Consider the following 25,740-nt stretch of genomic DNA (forward strand, 5'->3'; position numbering starts at 1 on the left):
TCCGACGCGGCCTATTTAAATATATGTAAAAACGCAAAAACGTTTTTCTGAGATAACCCCTGGACCGATTTTAATGAAATTTGTTGCATTTGAGAGAGAAAGTTAAATTCTAGTGACTGTTGGAAGCGGAATTTTGATTTAGGGTGTGAATTTTGTTAAAAGGATTTTCAAAAATAGAGACGTTTGAAAAAAATAGAAGCACGAAGTTTACAAGCTAATAGCTCTGCATCAAGAACAGATATCGCGATTCTGTAAACGGCATCCATTAGACCATTCAAAGCGGACAAATTTGATATGTCAGTTAACATCTTACGTGAATTTGTTACGTTGTTTACAGAGGTTCTGCAAAAGTTGCAATTACACAATACTCCATTTTTTCAGGTTCATGTGTAACATATAAATTTTGTCCGCTTTAGATGTGCTATCAGGTACAATTCGCAGAATTGCGATATCATTTTTTCTTGCTAAGTTACAGAGTTGTAAACTTGATAGTGTCGTTTTCTGAAAATTTGCGATTATTGCCAAAATTTTATAAAAATTTGACAACCTAAATCGAACATTCCAAACCAACAGTCACTAGATTTTAAACTTTTCTTTTAAATGCAGCAAACCCCGTCAAACTTGGTGCAATGGTTGCCGAGAAAAACGAATTCTCCTTTTACATGTATTTAGATAGGAGCACCCGAGCTAAAGCTTCCTCTTAAGGAAGTTAGTGTGCTGACGTGTGCCATCGGCGCTACTCCTTTCTGCAAAGGGTCCTTCAGAGTAACGAAAGGGGTTAACTGCAAAGGACTTAAGTTTTGCCCGTACCTCACGGGCAATAAACAAGAGATAACAGTGCCGGCGCTGGCGCCGCGCAAGCGCTTATCTCCGGCGCGCGCGACGCTGTCGGTGTTATTCAGCAGTTTCTGAGCCAGCCGAGTCGGGTTTAGTCACTTGTGTTTTTGAGAGATAGCGATAACGTGTCGTAGAACATGCGCTCATCGCTACTCGTAGGTCGCGTATATGGTCTCAAGTTAGAAAACAAGTGCGCTGGCGGCAATGTACGATGACTCATCCCGTTTCCAAGGCACATGCATCTTACTTACCTAAAGAAGCAGATGAAGGCTTGTACGCAGCGCATGACGGAAGCGAGACGCGTTTTCGACGGAAGAATTACAGACTTTGAGCTAGCTGCTTTATTTTTACTGAGGAAAATTTTGCTTCATCAAGAGCGGTAGGTTCACTGAATTCATTTCAGTTTCTCGGGGAAAAAGACAAGTTTGCGTCACGTTACGAAAAGAAAGCGGAGCCACCAGCGCCTTCTTGTACCCGTCGCGCCTACGTCACGCCTCGAAGAAAATGGCGGAAGCCCATGAGGTCACTAATGATTCTTATTGCGATAGCAATTATATGGTATTCCAGGCGCAATTTTTCCGCCGCTGTTCCGTATGAAGTGCAAGGGCGATAGCACCGTCACCGCGCGCCGTACGCTGTATGTACGACTGAAAGCACGAGGGGGAAGCCAACGATCGCGGCTCCGCCTTTCGCGCGAGAGGGGGGAAAGATGAAAACAACTGCTCTGGCTTCCGTCACGCGAGACGCCATGGGGGAATGAGAGGCGGGGAGGGAGGAAGAGGAGGCGGCGTTGTTCTCCGGCAGCAACTGGGTATTTCGCGAACGGGCGCAAGGGGAATCGAGAATCACAGCTCAATCCACGCGCGTAAGGGAGGAAAGGGAGGAGGCAACGCGGGAGGCTTTTACGCCGCCAGCAGCTGGCTTCGACTCCGCCAGCAACTGCGTACTTTGCGCGGTCGCGTGTGCCGTATCTCGAAAGCGATCTGCAGACAGCTTGTACCTTTGTGCGTGCTGTGTTCTCGCCCCTCAGTTTACCCTGTAGCGATAGATAACCTGAAGGTCACTTTGCTCGTTGCCGCTGCCCCGCCGACTCGGGAGCCAGAGTTTTGATAAAGAATGTCCGCTGTCATCGAGTGTGATGTGTTTATGTTTGTCTGTGTGCGCTGACATCATGCTTGTTAATTCAGTTATCAAGCGAATCTGCCCAAGTTTACGCGGCCGATGAAACTACTATCCTCACTTCGTATAGCTGTCCATTAATTTGCTACCGCGATCGATGCTTCCCTTTTCAGGCGAAACTGCCACTGTTTTCTTTCTTTATTACACGAGAGTAAAGTACCTAATGAAAAGCAGAGCACTAAGAAATTGAAGATGACTGCCAAAATACCCACGTACCTATCGAGTAAGCAACTGCAAGCGTCCTGTACTGACATCCAGTCCGCCGCTGATTCTTTAGCGGCATACACACTACAAGCGTAAGCAGCACATTCCTTAAATAGCGACCAAGTGCTTCGCGTTGATTCAGTATGGCTGTCATATGTTCTGCTGCACCAAAGGCTGTGCAGCCCTAGTGTTCCCATGTTGCATGGTTCGTCACAGGGATTCTAGAAAGGACGCAAAGGAATTTTGCATGGCGTGGCATCCACATCTCTTTAGTAATCTTTGGAGAATGCCCAAGAAGAATACGACATCTCTAGAATCAACAAACGCAGGTAGCACTCAACAAACAACAAACAACAGCTTTTTGACGACGGCATGACAAAGCCCCGTTTTTTTCTTGTTTCATCGAAGTGTGCACAGAAAGGGATGCCGAATGCCATTTGATGGAAAATACTTCACGCCTGGAGGAAAGACCAATCGATGGACACGCTTAAGTAAATCTGGGTAATTGGACCCTGAGTAAGGTACACAATAAAGAGGAACAGGGCACAACGTGTCTTCAAGTACCGGAGAAATTTCTATGCGGGGCGCAGTGAAATTAGTCATTTTCAAGAGAACCTTTGGAATTCAAAACTTTTAACAACTTCTTTGAAGAAGGCTGAAGTTCGGACATTTCTGGCAGATGATAAACCTACTATTAATGGTAGGACATTGCATAAGGGAATCCGTAACATTTCTCGTACAAATGGCCTACTGACATCGCGAAAAAAAATGCCCAGGAGACCAGTCACCTAATAAGTTAGCCATATCTATACCTTCCTCCAAAGAGGAAAAAAAAGGCTATTACGCCACATGGCTTGAATGCGAGAGCTCCAGAGAGAAACCACAAGCACACGTTGGAAAGCTTGGAACCTCAGCCGTGACAGTGTAGCACTTGAAGGACGTGCCTAAGTCGAGCTGCTAGGAACATATTACAAGCTTCAGCTGGGCTAAATTTGAACAACTTCCTTTGACCAGGAAGAGTCACCGTTGCGTTATTGAGAGAATCGTACAGGTATGCCTAAGTAATGCTTCCAATTAATACCTCAAAAGTAAATTAGCTTCGTATATCCTTAGTCCAATCCAATACACTGAGCTATTTTCTCAGTTGCCTGCTTCGCCGGAAACTGCACAACAAGGCTAAGTTCTCTTCGTCACCGGTTTCTTCGCCCCTTACAAATATCAGCGACATAACAAAAGGGTAGAACTCCAGGTAGATTGTGTAGATTTTTAAAATAGGAAGGCCGCCAAGAGGGTCGATGACAACGCCGCAAATGCGCGTATACTTCCCCCGTGCCAACAACAAATAGCTCTTTCAGATGTTCACCACGTGTTCATTCTTATAATCATTTCTACGCTATTGCACACACCCTGAACGGTAAATTAGATGGAACCAGGCACTAGATTGTATAGCGTGCCCAGAAGGAAGCATGAGAGAGCAGCCCGGTTGCCGCGTGACGCGTTTCTCAGCGTTCGCACGGGTCGGCGCGCCGTGAATTTCGGAGGCAACGCGCAGGTTTGGAGGCAACGCTAGATAGCGCCTAGCGCTGTTAAAGCACGAAAGAGGAATCCTGCTGCCGTAAATCAGAATCAGAATCAGTTTTTATTGAGATCATTAGAAAGATTACAAGTTGTTAATATTCAGAAGGAGGTCCCGAAGTCAAAGACTGGAATAGGACCTCCTTTACAAAGTAAACGTAATTAAACAAAAGTACAGCAGTTTCAACAAATTGTTAACATAGAAGAAATTATAGGTTTGAGTATGAATTTGCTAACATTTAGTATAATAATTTGCTAATTCGAATGTATATGTGAGGCAGAAACAGAAACTTAACGGTATGGCAGTGAAAATGAAATGAAGGCACCCTGAAGGAATGGTTGTGGGTATGAACAAGGCATCAGTATTCGATAGAATGTAATCTATTAGTTGTTTCTTGAATTCATGAATTTTAAGTGTTTTATGTATAATGGTAGTGTGTTCAAGAATGCGATAGATGAAAAATGGACGCTCTGTTTGCCATAATTAGTATGTATTTTAGGTAAAATGAAGTTCCTATTTATTGCAAACTTGGTAATATTAGTATTTAATAGAGAAGATTGTGGTATCAAGCTATCGCATCGTGTGTAATTGATTTGACGGAACAAAAAGGTACCTAGATTATATTTAACGAGAGAGAGAGAGAGGGCTCTTTATTGGAAAAACAGAGAATTAGTTGGGTGACTGTAAGATTGTGATTAGTTCGTAAAAGATATGAGGCGCTGTTGTTATATGGGCTAAGTGTGATAGTACTAATAGCCTGATTCTGTAGGATTTGCAATGAGTTTAAATGGGTTACGTAAGTTTTTCCCCAGCAAGTAACGCAGTAGTTAATGTGGCAATGAATAAATGAAAAGTACAATGATAGTAATATTTTATGGTGAAATATGTTTCGTGCTTTTAGAAGTACCCTAATCCCGTAGGTAATCTTCTGTTTTAGTTTGGTTAAGTGTTCAATAAATTTAACATTGTAGTCTACTTCTATGCCAAGATAATTACATGAAAAACTTGCAGGGATAGGACTTCCGCCCAAAACGATAGGAGGAATGGAGTGAAGTATTCGTTGTTGGGAATTGAATACAACAAATTTTGTTTTCGATGGCTTTATCTGTAGCTGATAAGAATGGCTCCACTGCAGCAGGCGGTGTCAATCGCCATTAAGGTTAGATACTAAGGTTGTAATACATTTATTGGAAAAAATAATAGTAGTATCATCTGCATAAAGTATACATTTCAAAGAGGACAGGCAGTTAGGCAGTTCATTGACGTATAATAAAAATAAAAGCGGACCCACTATGGAACCCTGGGGCACGCCAATATTATTGAACATGGTTTTAGAATGGACGCCTGAAATGGTTACTACCTGCATTCTGTCTGTTAAGTAATTTTGTTGTAACAAGAGTGCTGGGCCGGTAATTTCCTATGATTCAAGCTTACGAAATAAGATGCGGTGATTTATTTTCTCAAACGCTTTGCTTAAATCTACAAATATTGAAGCTGCCTAATTCCCTTCATCGATGGCGAGGTTTAGTTGATCGGTTAGAGCAACTAGAGCCAGCTCGGTCGAGTAACCCGAGCGAAAGCCGTATTGGAATGGTGAGAGAATGTTAGATTTTGTAACGTAATTAGTCAAACGTTTTTCTATTAGCTTTTCAATTACCTTACTAAAGAAAGACAATACACAGATGGGGCGATAATTAGAAATTATAATGTGGTCACCTTTCTTAAAAATTGGGGTGATATTGCTTTGTGTTAGTTCTTGTGGGAAACTGCCTGATTTAAACATGAAGTTGATTATGTCTGCAAGGACATCACTTATTAAGAGAGCAATTAATCTTAAATGGGAAGGGTGTAATTTATCGATTATGGTGCCGGTTATTTTCATGTTGTTTATAATGTTAAGAACTTCCTGGGATGTAGTTGGAAATAAAAGAAAAGCGTATGGCAGGCGCTGGGGCAGGGGATTGTCATGCGCAGGTGACTGTAGCTCGCTGCTAAAGAAGAAATCAGCAAACGCATCAGCTATTTCTTTAGCGGTCTTGTATACCATACCCTGATAAGCAATTTCTGTTATAGCTTCGCAATTATTTGCCCTGTTTAAGAAGGAGTTAACAATTTCCCATTTCTTTTTTTGTTTTTACCGCATTCCAAAATTTTTCTTTCATACCATGTTTTCTTTTAGTTTTTTTCAGTGTGGCAGAAAGCTGGTTAGAAAACTTTTTTTACCGAATGGCTAAATTCTTCTTAAATGGTTGTCGTTTGGTTTTCTTATAAAGATTATCCTTTTTGCGCCTTAAGGCTAAGAGCTTATCTGTTATCCATGGATTGTGAGACGACGCGTACTTCTTTTTGCATTTAACTTGAACGGAATGACGATGAAAACATTGCTGAAGCATAGAGATAAACAGTGCAAATGCTTTTTGTGGATCATTTGTAGAAAAGATGGGGGACCAGTCAAGGTTCTTGACTCAATGCATTATTAAAATAGCAATGTACAATATTATTTATGTATGACTCTGTGAAACCAATACACATTTCGAGTACTTTTCCTGCTATAATCGCTGACGAGATTGACAGTATTCCTAAGCAAATAATTAAATGCCTCATACATACTACATTTCGACGGTAGCAAAACGCCTTGTCGGAATGTTGATTCAAGGGTAAACGCATTACCCTCGATGTTCGTTGCGAGATCGCTTCCGCCAAATGTGAAATGCGTTAGATTTCTTAGGGTAATTCCTGCACTTTTCGAGGGTTCTCCATGTTGGTATGCAACCAGTTTTCGCCTAATTGGGTCACTTGGCAGTCTGTGGTCGAATGGGCAGCAAATAGCAAGCTGCCGTGCCGAGGGAACATAGTTCTAAGCCAACGATCGGACCAGTATGTGTCACTGAGCACGTGGCACTATGTACAGGCGCCGACAAAAGTGGTACACTCCCCGCCGCGGGAGCCGGAGCAACGGCAGACTGCATGGCGGCGCCATCTACAGGCAGCATCTCGAATCCAGACAGCCAATGGGTGCCCTTTATTATCTGCAGGCATGTCGCTTGACTCGTGTCAGTGTTTCGTGCTTCAGCTCGCCAAAATGCTTAGCGACGGCGCTGTAGTAGCAATCTACGTGGAGTATGCCACTTGTGTCGGCGCCTGTACATACGTGCCGCTCTTCAACGAACCTCTTGCAAGCCGACATGGGTCACTGTCGATTTGAGGTTGTTCAGGTACAGCTTTCCATGGAAGCCCTTTCGTGCTGATTTAGTGAACTGAGTATGTGCCACTCGGTCCATACTTGTATTCCGTGCACCTCTTTGATGCCAACTTGGGTCACTGGGCATGTGTCAATAGGCGTGTGCCAGTCTGCAATCAACGTCTTTGACGCCAAATTGGGCAACTAGCGAACGCCGTTGAGATTGCACCACTCTAATGTGACGAAAAAGTTCCCTTAATTTTCTCCTAGGCTGAACAGAATCGAGTCCACGCCGCACGGATACCCCAAGCTCAGCAACCCCACGGTCTATAAGGCAGCGCCATAAATGCGATGGATAAGTGCAGCTTTTAGATGAACATCTTTCACACCAACGCTATAGCTAGTCGCGGCATGAATGCAGTATTTGACGCCCTTCAACGAACTCTCGCCAACTTTACTTACTGAGCATGTTCTACTGTGGTTGCGGCAAGCGCCGGAACCACTCTCAGCGTTCGTAGGCCCTTGCGCGCCACGCTTCTCCTGTCGGAGTTTATGCGCGGACTTCTCGTTACTGACACTAGATGACGCAGTGTGAGCAAAAAAACAGGAGTGCGAGAGAGGAACGCGGTGGCCGCATGAGTGCTTCTTGGCGTTCGCGCACGCCAGCGTGCCGTAGATTTCAGAGGCCAGACGTAGGCTTCGCGGAAGCAGCGCTCCACGGCGCCGCGAACAATAATGAAAAATAAACTGAAACTTGAACTGAATATTCTAAGCTAAGAGCCAAATAGAAGTGCCGGCTGCAGTGCACACCTCATAGAAAACTTGTTTCGACGGCGGTAATGCGTGGTGACACTATATCCCTTTATTGCTAAACCCATTACCGTCGACGGTAATCGTAAGTTGGATGCTGCCATCGCTTTTTAAACAAGGAGCGCTGACATTCAGCTCTACCTGTTCGCGCTAAGAGTCGTGTCCGCCCTCCCTGTCAGCATTCCTCGCGTCAAGTTTTGTTACCTAATAATGAGTTCTCCTTAATAATCAGCAATTATTCCTTGTCTCTCCATGCAGACCAAAAGATCAGTAAGAGCTGGGAAGAAGTAGTTTATGTCTGTGCCACGTGCCGTACGCTGGCGCTGCGTACGCGGGGGGTGTCAGAAAATTTAACAATCATCTCTGGATCTGCGCGTTGTAACAATAGGCCACTTCTCCTGCAACTCCCGGGCCAGCCGTCCGGCTTTCCACGTGTGCGCTGAATGGGAGAGTCTCTCAGCGATCTAAGAAAAACAAAACCACAGACGGCACTCAAAATTACTCCTTCACAACTATAACTTTGTGTTTCAGGTTTCCAACAATGGTACTCTGAGAACCCAAATAATTTGGTTTCCCAGAAGTTGCTCAGCGAGCCACTTGAATAAATCAGGCGTATCACTGGTTGGCTTCGTTAATGTCCAGAACTAGGCATACGTCTCATTTCCTTCCAAGATCTGACTTTCGTTCTTCAATAAAGCAAGCATTCTTATCGAACGCTTTCGCAGTAGTTCTTGTGACGGTTCAAGAATTCTTTTCTAGCACATGCACCTGTCTGGCCTCTCAATTATTATGACGTGTTTCAGAAACAAACCGAACATAAACGAGGTATTGCTGCATTATTCCGCGCAGGTTTCCTCGGGCTACTCTCCTGCGTTGATCACTAATTTCTACAATGTAAAAGCTTCGGTCCTCTCCAGGGGCACACTAATGGGCTGCAAGAAACGACCAGCTCGATGTTCAATCGGAGCTGTCGCATCGGGTAGACGCTCTACTCGTCTGCAACTGAAAATCAAATAACCAGTTTATTAGCCGCAGCAGCTTTAGCATGCCCTATTAGAGATGAATTACCACGACTGAGAATAACAGAGCTGCCTTCCAATAGATCCTCAATAAAAAAAAATTTTGTTGTACTCAATCTAGTTATCGGACCTCAGAAGTGTCCCGTAGTGTTATTTTTCGTCGCCTACATCCCTGTACCGGGAGTGAGTAATTTCAGCCCCTTCGGCCTCCCGTGGATATGGTAGCCGTGTTTCAGGCCCCCTCTCCGGAATCGTACCTTGATTCCTCGTTACCCGTAACAACCAACGAACGCGAGAAGCCTACCATTCATACTTGATAAGGTAGACAATTGAAAGAAACTTCGCTAGTTCGAGGCCATGCGATCAGGAGAAAGCCATTTAGAGTCACCAGATACCACGGGTGAAACCAGATTGACCTTGGTCTAACCAAAGTGCCAGTCCCTCAAAAGGATTCACACTCACGCATTGTGTTAGCTGTGGAATCGCCACAATAATTAAAGTTCTTACAAGTGGTTTAATGAACTATCGCTGATATGATGAGCCACTCGAGGTTACGCCTTATTACGACACACACTTAGGCCTGCATGACCTAATTTTTCACAGAGTACATAGAAGCGAAAGAATGCGATGCGTTGGAATCGGCTTTGCTTAGCGTAAGCAAGGAGAACCGCTCCGATATGTACGCCTTTCGACAGTTGACCTGCTTTTACCTGCTCCACAGCTACATTATTGTTCTCCTCATCAAAATTGTTAAAATAGGTTCCGCTAACTTAATATACTGCTACGCTTACCAATGTTCACGACTAGTGCCTAAGTATGCGCACTTATTTTGTTCGTTTGTTTGTTTAGACGATGCAGTATTTTGCAATGTCACCTGTGCCAGATAGCATAATTGTAGCTCCTTAGTGGTGTCACTTTAAAAGACGATTATTACTCGCACAGGAAATAAAAATCCATAGCCAACAGATCAACAAAGGGTCAGTAATTAGCCTCCTAATTCTTTCTTTTGAGGCACATATTCTATTTAGGAATTATAGGCAGCGAGTATGCAAGGCGTATTCTCATGGGACAAACTGAGGGCATACCTCCAGTATGGAGATATTAATTCCCAAATTGTGCGACCATATACATGTTAATTCCAGTTACATTTCTGCTTCACTGCGTAAAACTGAATTATGTTGATTGTTGAGTGGAACAACGGTGCACTTCTAAGGCAACTCTGATAGCGCAAATGTGGAAACATGTACCATTCTCAAATTTCGTAGCAAGTGAATATGCCTCGCAATGTCGCCAGATACATTTCGTAGATTACAATACGTAGCGCAACATAATTAGCTATTTATTACTAATTAGCCGATTCGGCATGTCGATTTCTTGTGATAATTAAGTACACCACTTCGAGTAATTAGGCTCTGGAATATAGTTATGCTGTTTGCCACAGTTAATCCATAAAACCTTGTGGAAGGTAAACTGCAGCACTTGTCGCCTCAAGGCTTATTACAGGCATCGTAAAGAAAAAAAACTGGAATTTTAGGGAGCACAGTGATGCCTGTTTTCATTGGCGCAATTAACGCGAGTACCACGAGTGTAGGCTAGCAAACCGGACAGCCATCTCATTAACCTGCCTACCTTTCCTCTCCTTGTTTCCTCTCTCTTTCACTCTCTCTCTTTGCAGGAGATGTTTGCGCCAGCTAAGTAGCAGAAACAGCATGAATTACCGCAACACTTGAGAAGTAGCCCCACTCTTTTCTTGCACCAATACAACATAAATAAATGTTGTGTAGCTGAAAAACGCCTGCAAGACTGTCCGGAGATCGTCAAATCTTTGGCGGGAGCAACAATGAAACGTTTCAGTGTTCTCTTTTCTATGTACCTGCAGGTTAGTGATGGCGTGAGCCTCACACGTGCTCAGGTGTTGGTAGGCATGGAACGCTACGCGGTGGGTTTCCAGCAGCATGGTGTGCTTCCAGGGGACCGGGTATGCATTCACGTGGACAACGGAGTGGGAAATTTATTATCCATGTATGGCTGCATCCTGGCTGGAGCCATCGTTGTCTTAGCCAAGACGTCGCTCACCGAACGTAAGTAGGGGAACATGGCATATATTTCCAGTCTATGGTTTTTACTAGACCCATGCTTTGTACATAAACTGTTTTAAGGAAAGTGTCGCTGGATGCCATTTGCCGACGGGCGCACGAGGAAATATTTCGGGAAATGCACGCTGTAGCTTGTATTCAAACCTATTCCCATGCGTGGAACTGTCAATAAGACCTTTTAAAGGATTATCCTACTCCAAGCTGGGCGCGTCCCTTCCACTCTTTTCCTAGCTGACACACTGTATCACCCTTTCAACAGCAACTTATTCGGCTATAAGATGCTCCTTGCACGCCCCATCTATTCAGACTCGCCGTCACGGGAACGCCCTGAACGTGTCTTGGAGTGAAATTATTTTGGAATTATTAAGTGCTACAACGATGGGAGGAATGCTGCAAGGCATTTAAAACTACAATAAAATACAGGACAGATACGCTTGGGGGGGCGAAGTTGTACTGTCAAAAAAACAAACAAAAATAAGCAAGCATAAGTAGTGGATGAGTGCAGAGTGGGTTCAAGTATCGAGCGTTTCTTTCCAGCAGGCGTTCAATTAGCCTACCTCATCAAGGAGGCCACTCTTATTTTTTACGCATATTGAAGTGGGATGAGATATGTCATTTGTTCCTGCCAGTTGTCTATAAACAAGAGCAGCAGTATTGTTGTAGTGAGCTTGGATATGTGATGTTTACCTTACAAAGGAACTGTGCAAGAGATGAATTCTTAGTGGTCGATGCAATTATCCATCAAAAAGCTCGTAAACTTTATGCGAGAAATGTCGTATAAAACAGTTGAAAGCCCGTTAATTGAAGCTGTGTTATCTGCAGCTAAAATATTGACACGCGTACTTGTTTACCCTTATTCCAGAGACCGCATTTCACTCGCAAAAAGCTTTAAAGTTATCGCACAATGCTTGACGCGCCTTCAAGAATTGGAACCTACTCGTATGTCACCGTTGATTCTAGCTGATATCTGCGTTCTCGCCGCACCTTCTGTACTGAGATTGCGTCCGCGACGAGAATTTTGGAAGGCATGCTGGAACCTTCAACGGTTCATGTATATATAGCTCACGCACTTGACGCGTAGATCAGATTTTGCGATGGATGACTGTGCACGGGGCCGTAGTTGTGCTATAGCGTTACTTGTTTTTCTGTGCGCAAGTTCGCCCAGTAATGCACACTAACTGTTGTGCAATTGTTTCATTTGCTCCTCCCTAAAACGTGGCACTACTTTGGAATACCTTTCATTATGGGAAGTCCAGCGCCTTGATGAGTCAGTAGTTTTTTTTTTTAATGGGAAAGCATTATGTGTTCCTTGAGGTAGGAAAGCCAGCGTTCTCCGCAACGAGTGGTAATAAAGGTCATAATCCCCGTCTTCTATGATGTCAGCACTAACACAGAGTGAAAGAAATAGTTATGAGCACTGTCGCTTATGGTGGATGAAAGTGAATTAAGGTAAAGGGAATGAAGGGGAAAATAAGTGGATTAGGGTTGCATAAAGTGAATTAAGGTGCAGTATAGTGGGCACAATTTAGAACGAGGTGGCTTAAGGTGGCTAAAAGTAGATTAGGGTCATACAAATTGGAGAAAAGTGGATAAAAGTGGAGTAAGGTGAATTCAAGTAGATTGACGAGGAAAAGGGTGAAGTAAGCATGGTAAAAATTTGAGCTAGGTAGAATAAGACAGTTGTGAAGGACATGTGACCGTTTATGACGTCTTGTTTCATGGGTGTAACCAATTAATTAGAGAAGTCATAGTGTTTTCGAATTGAAATGACGCAAGGATTGTTCAGTGTACCTCATATTTTTCTTACAGATTTCTTTAAATTTGTTAAATTATTATCCCTTTGTCATAAAAGCATAGTGTATGAGAACCTGGCCTTTGGCTAAAATCAAATGCTGGGAGCTTCTGCTTTCTCTATTTTAAAACTTCCTAAGACTTTAGAATTTCTGGCTGGTAATAATAACCCATAGTCAAATTTCAGCATTATCTTCAGCTGCCTAACGATACTGCTTTGACATTATTGGAGTTGCATCACTAGTCTATCAGTGTAACAGTTATTAGCACTTCTTTCTTTATTGTAAGTTGGAATGAAGCGATTTAAGGTAGCTGTAAATCTAGCACCGCCGTAATTTAATTTAGAGAACACAATTATTCCCTTCCAAGCACAATTCATTATTTTCTCTTGCGCGGGTCCCTGTTGCGCACATATGTCGATCGCTCAGAGGAACAACAAAAGATAGGCAGTTAGGCCTGTAGATCTCCGCGAATTTGCTGCAAGGTTTTGTAGACCCACACACGGAAGCTGTGGTTGTAAACAGAACTTATACTACGCTTCCAGGGATTTTGGTCGTCTAGAAGTTCAGGAAATATCATTCGAATAGTCATAATTTTCTTTGAAGTGTCAATATGGGCTGATTCCTGATTACTGCTTAGCGCGTAGTTTCTTGAGAAGCTACTGTGGTTATTGGGAATGTACTTCGGTAATTTCAGTACATTCAGGACACTTAAGTACAATTCGAAACAATTGGTCCAATGTAGTGAAGACAATATTCTTTTATACGCCAAGCAACATGGTTTTTTAAACGCTTGTCAACTGTAACCATGCCTTTTGAAACAATCCACACCTTCGCCTCTGCAATAGTAGAGAACAAATTGATATAATCGTAATAAACATGTCAAAAGCATTTGACACGGTTTGCGATATTAGACCTATTGAAAAGATGTGAGAAATTGGTGTAGATTTAGAGATTATCAATTGGGTTGAATCCTATTTGCACAACAGGCACCAGTATGTACATATTTCTGGTGCACGTTAACTTACGTTGCCTGTGACGTCCGAACTGCCACAGGGGTCGGTATTGGGAGGTATTTTGTTTCCGCAGTATATTAATGATATCGCAAAAGATGTTCATTTTTTTGTTGATGTGAGACTGTTTGCGGACGACCGTGTGCTATTTACTCGCGTGAAAAGTGCCACTGAACTGGTCTTGCTAAATGCTTCCTTGAGAGCTGTTCAGAAGTGGTGTGAAAATGTGATAATAAAATTAATTTTGATAAAACCACATGTGTGTCTGTACCAAATAAGAAAGAGCTGTTGGTGGTTGCAGTTAGGTCATCTTGTGAGCGGAAATATCATGGTGTTACACTCATGCACACTGGAAATATCTGTGGTCCAGCGGAACGCAAGCTGGGCGTTTTAAGGCGAAAATTACGAGATGCCACGCCTGAAACAAAGCTGACGCCTTATATAAGAATAGTACGTCTAACCTTAGAGTATTCTAGCATGGTTTGGAATCCGCACACTCAAAATCAAAATGAATAGTTGGAACGGATCGAATAATTAGCCGCCAGGTTTATTTACTCATGTTACCCTAGTACTCAGGCACTGACCGCATTCCTCCACAGGGCTAACCTCCAAAACAGTCTACACGAAGACAGATCGCATGTTTGAAATTTTTGTACCAGCTGTATAATAAGATACTAAACTTATATGCTAGTTTGCAGATCAGCTGCGGAAAAGAGCGGTTTGATGAGTTGACAACTCCGCTGGTGCAGGAGCGTAACTCATCAGCAAGGATTTCGCAACCAATCAGAGTCGTTTCGCTTCCGCTGGGGGGGGGTGGAGGCAGGAAAGGCCGGCTTGGCATCCGTTCAGTTCATTGTCGGAAAATGGACGGGGCGGCCCCGCGTTTTGCGTTCCCCCAAAGAACTGGCAACGTTCGACAAGAGGCGGTGAGAAGCTGCCCGTGAAAGGGCTCGCAGTCAGCGCGCCTATCCAGCCGTTGAGGCCTAAATATCGTCCGACGTAGCGTGAATGCACACATAATTCCGTCAGGTTGGCGAGAACGAGAGCGTCTACAGTTCGACCGAAGGTTCGACGCACTGACGCCGCCAACGAAACCGGACGCAGCCAACGGGCTCCGACGCTCGCATGCGCGGCCATGACGTCGGACTATAAACGCGCATTCAGAGCCGCCCGGGCCCAGACAATCGGACAGCATCGAGAAGATTCCGAGCTGAGAGAGCGAGAGGCCGAAGCGATGCGGCTCCGTTACCTGTGCGTTACTTCACCATGGCGAAGGTCAAGTGCACGCAGGACAAGCTTCGCATATCCCTATTTTTCGGTAGGGGAAGGGGTCGTAATTGTGTTTTCAATTTCTCTTGGTGAAGTTTCTCTCTCGGACGACTTCAAGCCAAGAGGAGCAATACACCATAAGATGAGCACATGCAGAAAACATTTCAGCACTGTATGGCACGTTGTGCGGTTACCCAAGCCTATACCAGATACGGGAGCCTCACTGAAAAAAAGAAAGATCACGTCAGGTGTGAAATAAGTAGCTACGCTTGAATGACGCTTGCGTCACCATCCCTTTTGTGGCACTCAAAGAAAACAAATTAAAGCACCTCAATTATTTTACCCCAATATTTCCCTAAAAAATGTTTTACCACTTTCTACGACATAAGTCACACGTCTGGTCAGTTCTTGCTGCGCAGTGTCTGCCGATGAATGCCCAGATACGGCGATGTATATATGCAGGGTGTATATACAGGGTGTCTCATGTGAGTTGAGCCAAACATAAAAAATATGCAAATTCCACGTAGGTGGACCGAACGGAGAAACTGTTGTTGACCGTCACTTGCCGATACTCAGATTATTTCTTCAATTCCGCCTAATCAGATAGTTAGTCATAATTAGTCATTATCAGAAGGCAGCCACCGTGCACGGCACTGGCATCCGAATCCTATTTATCCGCTGAGCAATACACTAGCCACGGTACAATTCTGGCAGGCGCGCTGTGGCGCACAACTGAAGAGCAGTTTGTTGACGTGTCGTATTTTTGCAGGAGAACTCCGCTACCAAGCAGAAGACGGTGATTGTAGGCACATCATCACTGAAGAGAAGTATGCAGAGAAAGTCAAGGCAGCAGTTGCAAATATCAATATGAAAGTAGGTATTCACGTCTTGCCACTTTTGCTCGCCTGCTTATTTTTTTAACAAATGCATGAATGCCTCTGTCTGGTCAAACTAAATAAAACCGTCACGCTATAGTTCAGTTTAGCGGCATCAGGTTTCCCGGGACTATTAGTGATTTCACCAGTCGTGCGATTTAAAATTACTACATGAAGCTCTCGCTTATTTTCTAATTCACCTATAGAAAATTGTTTTTGGTAGGGCAGCATCATAAGTTTTCTTCAACATTTGGCTTAGTTAAAAACTTGCAGCACATGTAAAAAAAAAATTATGGTCAATTACAATTGCAGCCATTGTCTTCTGCAGTGGCTTGCAAGTCTGGAGACTGGAAATATCAGGAAATGTACTTTCCTTTCTCACCAAATAGGCATGTAAGCGGAAATCGCGTGCTAGCGCATGCGCGCTCTTGCTTAACCAATGCATAGAGATAATCACAGATTGCACAGCGGGGCTACAAGAAATTTAAATTTAGAATTGCCGTGGTCTCTCGATGTTTCTTATGGACTGTACATCACCGTTGAAGTAACTGGGAATTATAATTATGATCAGCTTTTATATACGCTGCTGTGATGTTTCAATTAACTCTGCCTTCAGCACAAGATGGCTCAATCTTAGATGGTTAACAGCGTACACGGACGGTGACAGATGGAAGAACATCACACAGGCCTGGAAGTTTTTGTGGCACAGAAGATTAGCTGTCTCCATCGACTGCATCTATTTATCTTAAAACCCATTATGTCACCTTCATAGGCAACCATTCACTTGTTCCTCATCGAAATGCATAGGCGATAAAGGCTCTTAAGGAAAATGTGTAAGATACGGTGGCATCATCGGCAGAGGACAGCGCCTGGACAATCTGGTGAAAGCCTATTGTTTTACTTGGTTGTTTGCTATGGTTTTATAGAGGCTCCAGAAGTTACCTCCTCCGGTGCTTTTTGGTCGTGTGCAGCTCTCCACTCGTTTGTATTCTTCGGCTCCAATTTTCAGTCGTGCATAGGAACACTCTTGATTGCTCAAGCCATACGTGATGGGCTTATTGGGACATGTGCTAAGGGGATATGTTTTACGTGCGCTCGGGGGAAAGAGCTCTAGGTCAAAGTATGTTTCACTGGTAATGGAGGTCTATTTTATTATTTATTCTGTTGAATAGATTTGTGTCCATGAGGGCTTATTATATGCCAACTGAGGCACTTCGCGAGCAATTGTAGTGACTTTCTTAATAGCGATATCTATATGGTATTTCTTTAAAGACAGATGATACATATAGAGAGCGTAAAAATATCAAGATATTCTAGATTCTCCTGGAATAATATTGATATTCCTTAAAAGCCTGCATATACCGGGCGGTGATTTCACCACTCCTATGGCACAAGTAAAATTATTATGCTCTTTCTTTGTGTATTACGAACGCAAGAGGGCAGACGAAGCGATTGCGGAGCAGGAAATTGGTTTGTTGTGTATTTTTTTAATTTTATTTATTTATTTATAGCATACTGCAGGCCGTGTGGCCCAAGCAGGAGGGGCATGGTAACAAATAAAACTACATGTATAAAAGGCAGAATTGCAAAAAGATGAAATTCAAGAAATGAAACACTGTAACACGAAACAGCAATGTTAGTAAGGAAATACTAATAATAGGAGTTTGAATTGATTCAGGTGAGTTCAGATGATGGAACGGGATGAGGTTCCATTCTTCTATGGTTCGAGGAAAGAATGAAAATTTAACGAGGTTTGTCCTGGCAACGTAAGGGGAGAGAGCGAGGGGGTGGGAATTACGGGTTTTCCTGGATGCGGAAAGTGTTATGTATGGACTAGGATCTAAAGAAAATTTACGGTTTATCAAGGAGTAAAGGAACGGCAGGCGTATTATTTTTCGCCTCGTTTGAAGGATGTGAAAGCCATTTGTCCGCTGTAATTCAGAAACAGACTCTTCTCGGCCGTATTTGGAAAAAATAAAACGTATGGCTCTTCTCTGTTTCCTTTCAAGGGCGTAAATGTTGATTTTGGTAAACGGGTCCCAAATAACGCACGAGTATTCCAATTTGGGTCGAATAAATGTGGCATAGGCTAAGGATTTTACTTCATGGGATGCATGTTTAAGCTTATGGTGAAGTAGACATAGCTTTCTGAAAGCAGCGGAGGTGGTAGCAGCAATATGGCTATTCCAATTTAGGTTGTTAGTAATTGTTATTCCAAGATACTTGTACTCGCTCACTTCGGCCAAGGGATCTTGGCAAATAAAATAAGAAAATTTTAGGGGTAGTTTATTGTTTGTTATACGTAGAAGCACAGATTTATCTGAGTTAAGTTTCATGCGATACTTGTTGCTCCACTCAAGAGTGTTGTTTAAGGTTATATGAAGAGATAGTTGATCATGAACAGTATTAATATCGTTAAAAATGATACAGTCGTCTGCGAACAGACGAATATTGACAGGGGCCTCTGTTACTTCAACTATGTCGTTACAATAAATAAGAAATAGTAGTGGGCCAAGGACGCTGCCTTGAGGCACGCCAGAGGTTACTGAAAGAGAATCGGACTGCTGCCCATCAATCACTACGTACTGTTTGCGACGCGTCAAGTAAGCTGAAACCCAGGACAGGATAAAGGCAGGAAGACCAAGGAATTCTAATTTGAAAATTAATTTGTCGTGAGGAACTACATCAAATGCTTTTTGAAAATCCAAAAATATCACATCCACTTGGCCAGCCTAGTCAAGGACAGAAGCAAACGAGTGAATGACTGTGCTTAATTGGGTGACTGTCGAGAGCCCCTTCCTGAAGCCATGTTGGAAAGGAGATAAAATGTTACGCTTGTTTAAGAAATCATTAATGCAGTCAGCAGCAATGTGTTTAATAAATTTACAAGAAGAGGATAATATGGAAATCGGACGGTAATTTAGGACTGAGCTTGGGTCACCTTTTTTTAATATAGGGACAACACGTGCTACTTTCCGATCAAGCGGAAGTACCGCGGAATGTAGAGAGGCCTGAAAGATTACTACAAGGAATTTACTTAAATGTTCCGCATAACGCCGAAGGAAGGTGTTGGGAATGCCGTCTGGACCAACAGATGATTTTACTTTTAACCGGAGGAGCATGTTAAGTACACCTTCATGAGAAATGTTAACGTCAAAAGAGCAGGACGGTGAAGTTCGGAAAGAGGGTTCAGTTGGTGGTGAGAACACAAAGTGGAAGTGGTCATTTAAGGGTTAGCAGCAGCCTTGGGATCAGTTATTGGAATGCTATTGTGGATAATGTTCGTTATGGATTTATTCCCGTCCTTAATAAAGTTCCAGAACTTCTGGGGATCGTCCTTAATAAAATTTGGTAAAGTGTTGCTGAAATAAAAAATTTTCGCTTCTGCAATGGCTTCTGAAAGGGCGACACGAACACTGGTTAAATTGTCAGTAGCTGGGCATTTCTTAGACGTTTGGCTTTGCGTTTTAATTGAATAGTGCGTCTATTTATCCATGGTGTATGTTTAGCTGGCTTTTTAAGTTTGTTAGGTATAAATTGATCAATGCAGAATAAACACATTACTTTAAACTTTTCCCAAAGCTGGTAGAGTGGTTATGCGGTTCCCTTGCTGCGGCATTTTGGGCTGGAGTAAATGGCACATATTGTGGTATGGCTTACGAACACAAGTACACAGTTTTTAGGTATTTTTCAGTTATGTATATTTCTATTTCCGCTGAGTTTATTTTTGTTTCTATAATATAGGGAACACGACGAGCGTGATGTATGTGGCGGTGCAAAATCTGAGGCGCCAAAGCTTTTGCAGTAGTTTTGAAGGGTCGTGCAATAATACACCGAAAAGTGCAGAGAAAAAGAACCCGTGTGTCTAGTCAATTTTGATTGACAAATGATGTCAACTAGTGTTGCCATGCGTTTTGTTGTTATCGTATCTTCAAATTCAGACTAGTATCATAGAGCCCACATGAAGAAATGGACATAGCGCCATGTCTGTGTGTTCATCTGCGCATTATTGTCTTCGGCGGTATGTGGTAAACTATTATAACGATCAGATTTCGGGTTCTAGGGATTGGTGTTGGTCTATTTGTATTACGATGTGTTCGGGAGGGGGGGGGGGTGTTGAATGGAGCTGGTTGTTGCATATTGATTACAATTGAACAGCGTAAAAGACGGGATATGTAATCTCGACGACAGATACAGCACTGACCTGGTTGTCAGTCAGCGATGTCTCTATTGTCTACGCTATCGGTACCATCTGTTGACCTACTCGATTTATTTCACCGGTACGCCCAGCATTTAAGAATGAGTACATGCACCTCTACGCGTGACACCCGGCGTGTGTATACACACGGTTATCACGCAAAAATTGAGCTTTGAAGCCTCCCTCGGAAATTCGGCTTGCTACAAAGTAGATGTACGCGTCCCTTGATGCGGAGTGAGGCATCCTGCAGAGACATGTGATACATAAGGATCGTACAAGCAGGCTAAAGCTGGCATATATTTTCTGGGTGCCATTCGATTTAGTCCTCCAAGGACCATTTTGTCTGTCGTTTTGTGACGAAGAATTATAGAAAAAAACTCTTGAAATTTGGCTTTTGGGTTTTTCGGCTACTGTGATTTACAATTAACTGACGCTGGCACGTTCCCTAGTTTCAGGTACATGGTTTGAAGTACATGGTACATTGACATTGTTGTCGGTTATGTTCTCTATGGTCATCTGTTGATATTCCTTGAGATCAGTTTTCATCTAGGCGTTTGTTGTACCTTCATGATCTGGAGCTATGCTGCATTTTAAAATGTTTAGTGCAGTTTTTAATCCGTGCATGCTAGTGAATATTTGACCTGTCGAGGCCTCGTGTATTGAGGTGTGTACGTAGGTAGCTGAGGTGCAGTTATTATCAACAACAGCAGTTGAAGTAAGCTGATGCTTTGTTAGGTCCATCTTGAAATAAATTTTGTCATAGTGGGATCAAGACTGTCCTGTACGCAAAGTGAACCTGCAGGAAACGTAGAATTTGCCTGGTTGAAGCAGTGTGTAGTTGGCTGTTCAAATAGCCACGGGCTTTTAGTCCGTATGAGCAGGGAGTTGTTATGTGTACACTTGTGGCTTCTTCGTTGAATGGTCTAACTTTCACTTGTATTGTTCGCTTATAGTTTGATCTAATCTATATATTGGAACATGCCAGCTCTCTTTGTCTCCGTGGCTTCCGAGACGATCATATCTCAAGAAATTGATTTTTCGCTCCTTATTTTGATAAGTGTTAGTGTGTATGTTTTATCTCTCTTTGGTTATAGGCACTACGGGTCAGCATGTGGGGCGTCTTTCCTCAGGGGGTGGCTTATCCACCGATGGTTTAGGTTATCTTCGTTACCTAGTAATCCACAAGCCAGGCGGAATCCATAGGTGCATCAGGCAGCATCCCATAGGTGCGCTGTACAGGCAACGCCAAAATATATCTATGGTGTTTAGTCATCTACTGTAAGTGCCGGTAATATTTCATTTCATTTTAGGTGCGTTAGCTCATGCTCGACTTCTCTCGCACATGCAGACCCTGTTTTGCATGGGACATGCAGCCGGCTTCGTGTCAGCTTGCGAGTTTTCGAAGCTGGACGAGCAACAGTTCCGTGAATGTCCCATTACCGACCCTCGGAGCACTGTGCTCGCTGTGTGCTACACTTCTGGAACCACGGGGATGCCAAAGGGCGCGGAGATCACGCATTACAACTACGTCGCCTGCTTCTACACGACGAGGTAAGACATATGTTCATGTTTACAGAAGACTAAGTAATAAACTCAAGAAGGCTGCAGCTAATAAAGAAAACCTCAGCGGATTCATTTCTTAACACGTAGCACAACATATTATAAAATGCAAAGGTGCAAAAGTGCAGCTCAATTCACTGCGAAGAGATGCGCGAAAACCACTAACCCGCCCATTTTCACATAAAAGAGATGGGATTATAGAAGTAATTATGTTCAGTAAACACCTCTTCTATTTAATCGAATTTACTACGGACCTTCTATCACGTCGAATGGGCAGACTGAGCTTTAGCCCAGATGGTGCATTCGGCGAATAAATAGTAAATAGGACGAAAAATAAATAAAGGAGAGTTCTCGTTATAAAATAACGCCGCAGAATTTTAATTTTGTATTCAGCCTGCTAACAAGCTATATGCCGTTTCTTTAGAAGGTCAACGAAAATTGGAGCGGTGTTCTGACATCTTAACAACGCACCTGGCCAAGGGACGGCCGGTGAGTACAAATAGAAGCTGCTCTAACGAAAATTGCGAAAGAAGACTTACGAAATTCTGCGAAGCACGGCATTAGTTATCGTGGACACCATTCTTGACTATATGATCATGAATCATTGACGTGGTAAACTGTTTATTTGTTGACATGAAATCACCGTCATTGTCAACGCTGTGTACACTAGAGTAAGTGCGACAGTTGAGGAAGCCCAGTCATCCACGATCCCTTGCCATTACGCGGGGGTTTGGCTCAGAGGATGTGACGTAGCGCGTCTATATTCCGACCTTGGCTGCCCCATTGCGATGGGGACAAAATAAAAAAACAAAGAACGCCGGTGTCCTGTGCATTGCGGGCATGTTAAACATCCTCTGGTGGTCAAAATTATTGCGAAGTCCGCCACTACTTCGTGCCACATAATAAAACAGTGCTTTTGGCACGTAAAATCACAAAATTCAATTCATTCCGCTAGCTGATAAGATAACGACACAATTAGTTGTGTAGCATAATTCCAACAGCGTTCCTAAACACGTGAATCTCTTGTAAGCGCCATCTGAATGGACTGCTCTTTAAATAAGTGTAGAGTATATGGCCACACATGTCTAGCCTAATGAAATGCGACGAATTCGTATCTGTGTGGTCATATTTTATTGAGATTGTTGGAACTGGAGAAGTATCACGTTATTGCATGGGTAGCCGCAAAATTTCACTAAAGGTAAGCGCAGTAAATTTTCCAGCTGCCAGAGTTTTAGGCATGAGAAGAATCAGGTTTACGCTAAGTTCCTGAGAATAATACTCTTGAATTGGTGCACATTCTGTGAACTATAGTTATTCTTGAAGATGGCTTATTCTTGAAGATGAAGATCAGAAGGTTGCATGCTGTGCAAATTCGCCAGGTGTATATGAGACAAATGTCTCCATATAAGCATACGGAATATGAAGCGCGTTTATGGTCTTCGTGGGAATTTCTTCTCCAACCTTTTTAAAAAAAGGAATTTGATATCATGGCTGCAATAAACAGCGGAAATGCTGTGCCAATATTTGGGGCTGATCCGAGTTAGTGCTTTTATTATTACAATAATAAAACGCTTCCATATTTACCGATACTTCTATTTTTCGGAGTATCCTTATGAATAAAATTTTTCAACTGTCCAAGTCTTATCTGCTTGTACTTCTGCTTTGCGGCAAGCAATAGGTCAACCGTATTAAAAACGCATTTTTCACGTTAGGCTTAGGTTCCTTTTTTGTCACCGCTACATATCTGTGGAAGAATATGGGCCACTCTCCCCTTCTTCTTTTACACAACCGTATTTAGGCTTTCCATTTTCTTACCAAGTCCAAACCTTACTTTCTCGCCACTGCGGTGTTGGCTGTGTCAGCTCAATGTTTGTGAACGCTGCCAAGAAAAACAGCTGGTACCCTGACGAACACGCGTGGCCTTTAAGGGATGTTTGCTCTAGAGTGAGGTTGACCTTGTTTGGTAACTTCTTACTTAATATTTCTAGTCTTTTCATTGCGGAAGAGCAACTAACAAAAGTGTTGAGAGGCAGCATGATGACGCCCACAAGGCTCATAGAACTACTATACTATACTATGCAGCATTTCGTTAAATCCCACACATTTAACATGACCGGTATTCACGTTGAAATTATTATTAGTGCCGACTGTTGTGCGTTTTTGTAATCCATACTCAAGGGAGAATGGCGCAAACGAACAGAGACAAGATAGAAGACACGGACGAACGCGGACAAGCACCAACATTGCTGCTCTGCGATCGTCCGTGTTCTATATCTCGTCCGTGTTCGTTGTCCCCATTCTCATTGAGAAATTATTATGGCTTCTTTGATTGTTGCCTGGATTAGTAAATATTCTGCTGAGACTTTATTTAATGGAAATATGTTCCTTTACCATTCGTTGTACTTCGTTTATAGCGCTAGTAAAATTAAACTACAACATCAAAGCACACAATAATGGTCAGGTATCATTTCGCCACAATAGTGGCCACATTTGATCTACAACAAACTACCAACATACCTATCGGCAGCCTCTTGTGTTGCCAACGTTCACACAAGTTTCCTGTTGGTGTAAGAGACTAGTTCAACTAGAAGTGGTCGCACTTCCCACGTAACTACGCTTTGCACGGTCTAAAACACCGTAACAGCCTTGTAAACAAACAGCTTGGAGAAACCGCGACATCACTGGAAATCTCAACACCACTGAATTCGAGTAATGGGATGATGTTATGGCACAGAGCAATACATGTTTTGATAACTTCTGTACCCCATCATCTCGCGTGCAGTCATGATTTCCAAAAATACATTTTCTTTAACCAAATAGCAAAAATGAATTTTAGCTAGATTGCGGAACAATTCAGTTAAGGAGAAGTTAAAAATTTAGCTACATACCAAAACATCGAAGTCGTTGCCGACATAAACGTAACATGGGCGCAAATAAAAACAACTTACATTTCAGCGAAAACAAAGCAGTACTCATTGCAACAGTACTTTTGCACCGTCGGAATGCTCCATGCTTGTGTTTTAGAGCGCAACCATCACGTGGCCCGTTCCTGTGTTGTCGGCCAACCAAACGTCTTGGCTAATCTAGATTCTTGCTCACTACAGCTTACCTTCCTGTGATGACCAAAGTTTATCTTTGGGCGATAGTTCAAGGCATGGCAAAATTCAAGCCGCAAGGGTTTGATAAAACTCGCCGTCGAGATTTGTACTTCAACTTTCACATACTAAAACAAAACATTTAAAGATATTTAATGGGTTTTTGAAACAGGCCTAATGCGCAAAGAACTGGAAATTTCTATCGTAAGGCTGCTTACAAAAACGGAAGGAGAAGTGGTTACGCAAATTACAGACCAATCGCAATATTGTATGCAATAGCGCATATATTGCAAAATTATGCGGTCTCTGTAACGTAAGTGGTCTCTGCTCACAAAATATAAGAACACAATTGCTCTGCTAGAGTAATTCTCAGTCCATATTAGTACACCGACAGGAAATAATATCGTAGTCTTAGCCGTATTTTCAGACCTGACAAAGGCTTTCGACACGGTGGAACATAAGATATTACTAAACAACCTAAAGAATCTAGGATTTAGATGTCACTTATATCATTTATTTTCTGAATAATTTTACTTATCGATTGCAATGCCTTAAACTAGATGACACCTACAGCGATTTTATATTAGTAAAATGTGGTGCGCCAGAAGGAAGCACGCTAGGACCAATACCCTTTAATTTACAGGCCTCCGATCCCGGCCTTCTGCCACTGAAATCCAAACTTTTTGAGTACGCTGATAAAACTGCGATAGCGCTACAAATGAGCGATTGTTACTAGAAATGCCAGATATTCCTAAGGACATATGAGTAATCGTAGACTGGTTCGCACACAATTCAATTTTCATAAGTCATCAAAAGACTAATCTGTTTCAGGAGTCCACATAAGGCATTTTTATTCAGCAGAAACATATATTTGCACGCGCCACATGGCACCAACGCGGGAACGTGAACCACAACGAGACGGCCAACTCGGCCGCGCGAGGACTAACCAACCGCGCAGCTGCAAGCACGGCCGACTCGAATTGTTGGTCGCGGTGCAGTGCCAAGGACAAGATGACCACCTTCAACGAAATAGTGAAG

At 42.9% G+C, this 25,740-nt stretch overlaps 1 protein-coding gene across 1 annotated transcript in view; it reads left to right on the forward strand.

Moving 5' to 3' along the window:
* Positions 1–25,740, forward strand: part of LOC129384962 (uncharacterized) — a 113,972-nt gene that overhangs the window by 40,827 nt on the left and 47,405 nt on the right. Inside the window, exons 3-5 of the mRNA XM_055070693.2 lie at positions 10,686–10,887; positions 15,744–15,847; positions 21,396–21,598. Coding sequence (XP_054926668.2) covers positions 10,686–10,887; positions 15,744–15,847; positions 21,396–21,598 — 509 coding nt within the window. The remainder of the gene's footprint in view (positions 1–10,685; positions 10,888–15,743; positions 15,848–21,395; positions 21,599–25,740) is intronic.

Source organism: Dermacentor andersoni, chromosome 4 (genome assembly GCF_023375885.2).
Source record: "Dermacentor andersoni chromosome 4, qqDerAnde1_hic_scaffold, whole genome shotgun sequence".
NCBI classification, from domain to species: domain Eukaryota; kingdom Metazoa; phylum Arthropoda; class Arachnida; order Ixodida; family Ixodidae; genus Dermacentor; species Dermacentor andersoni.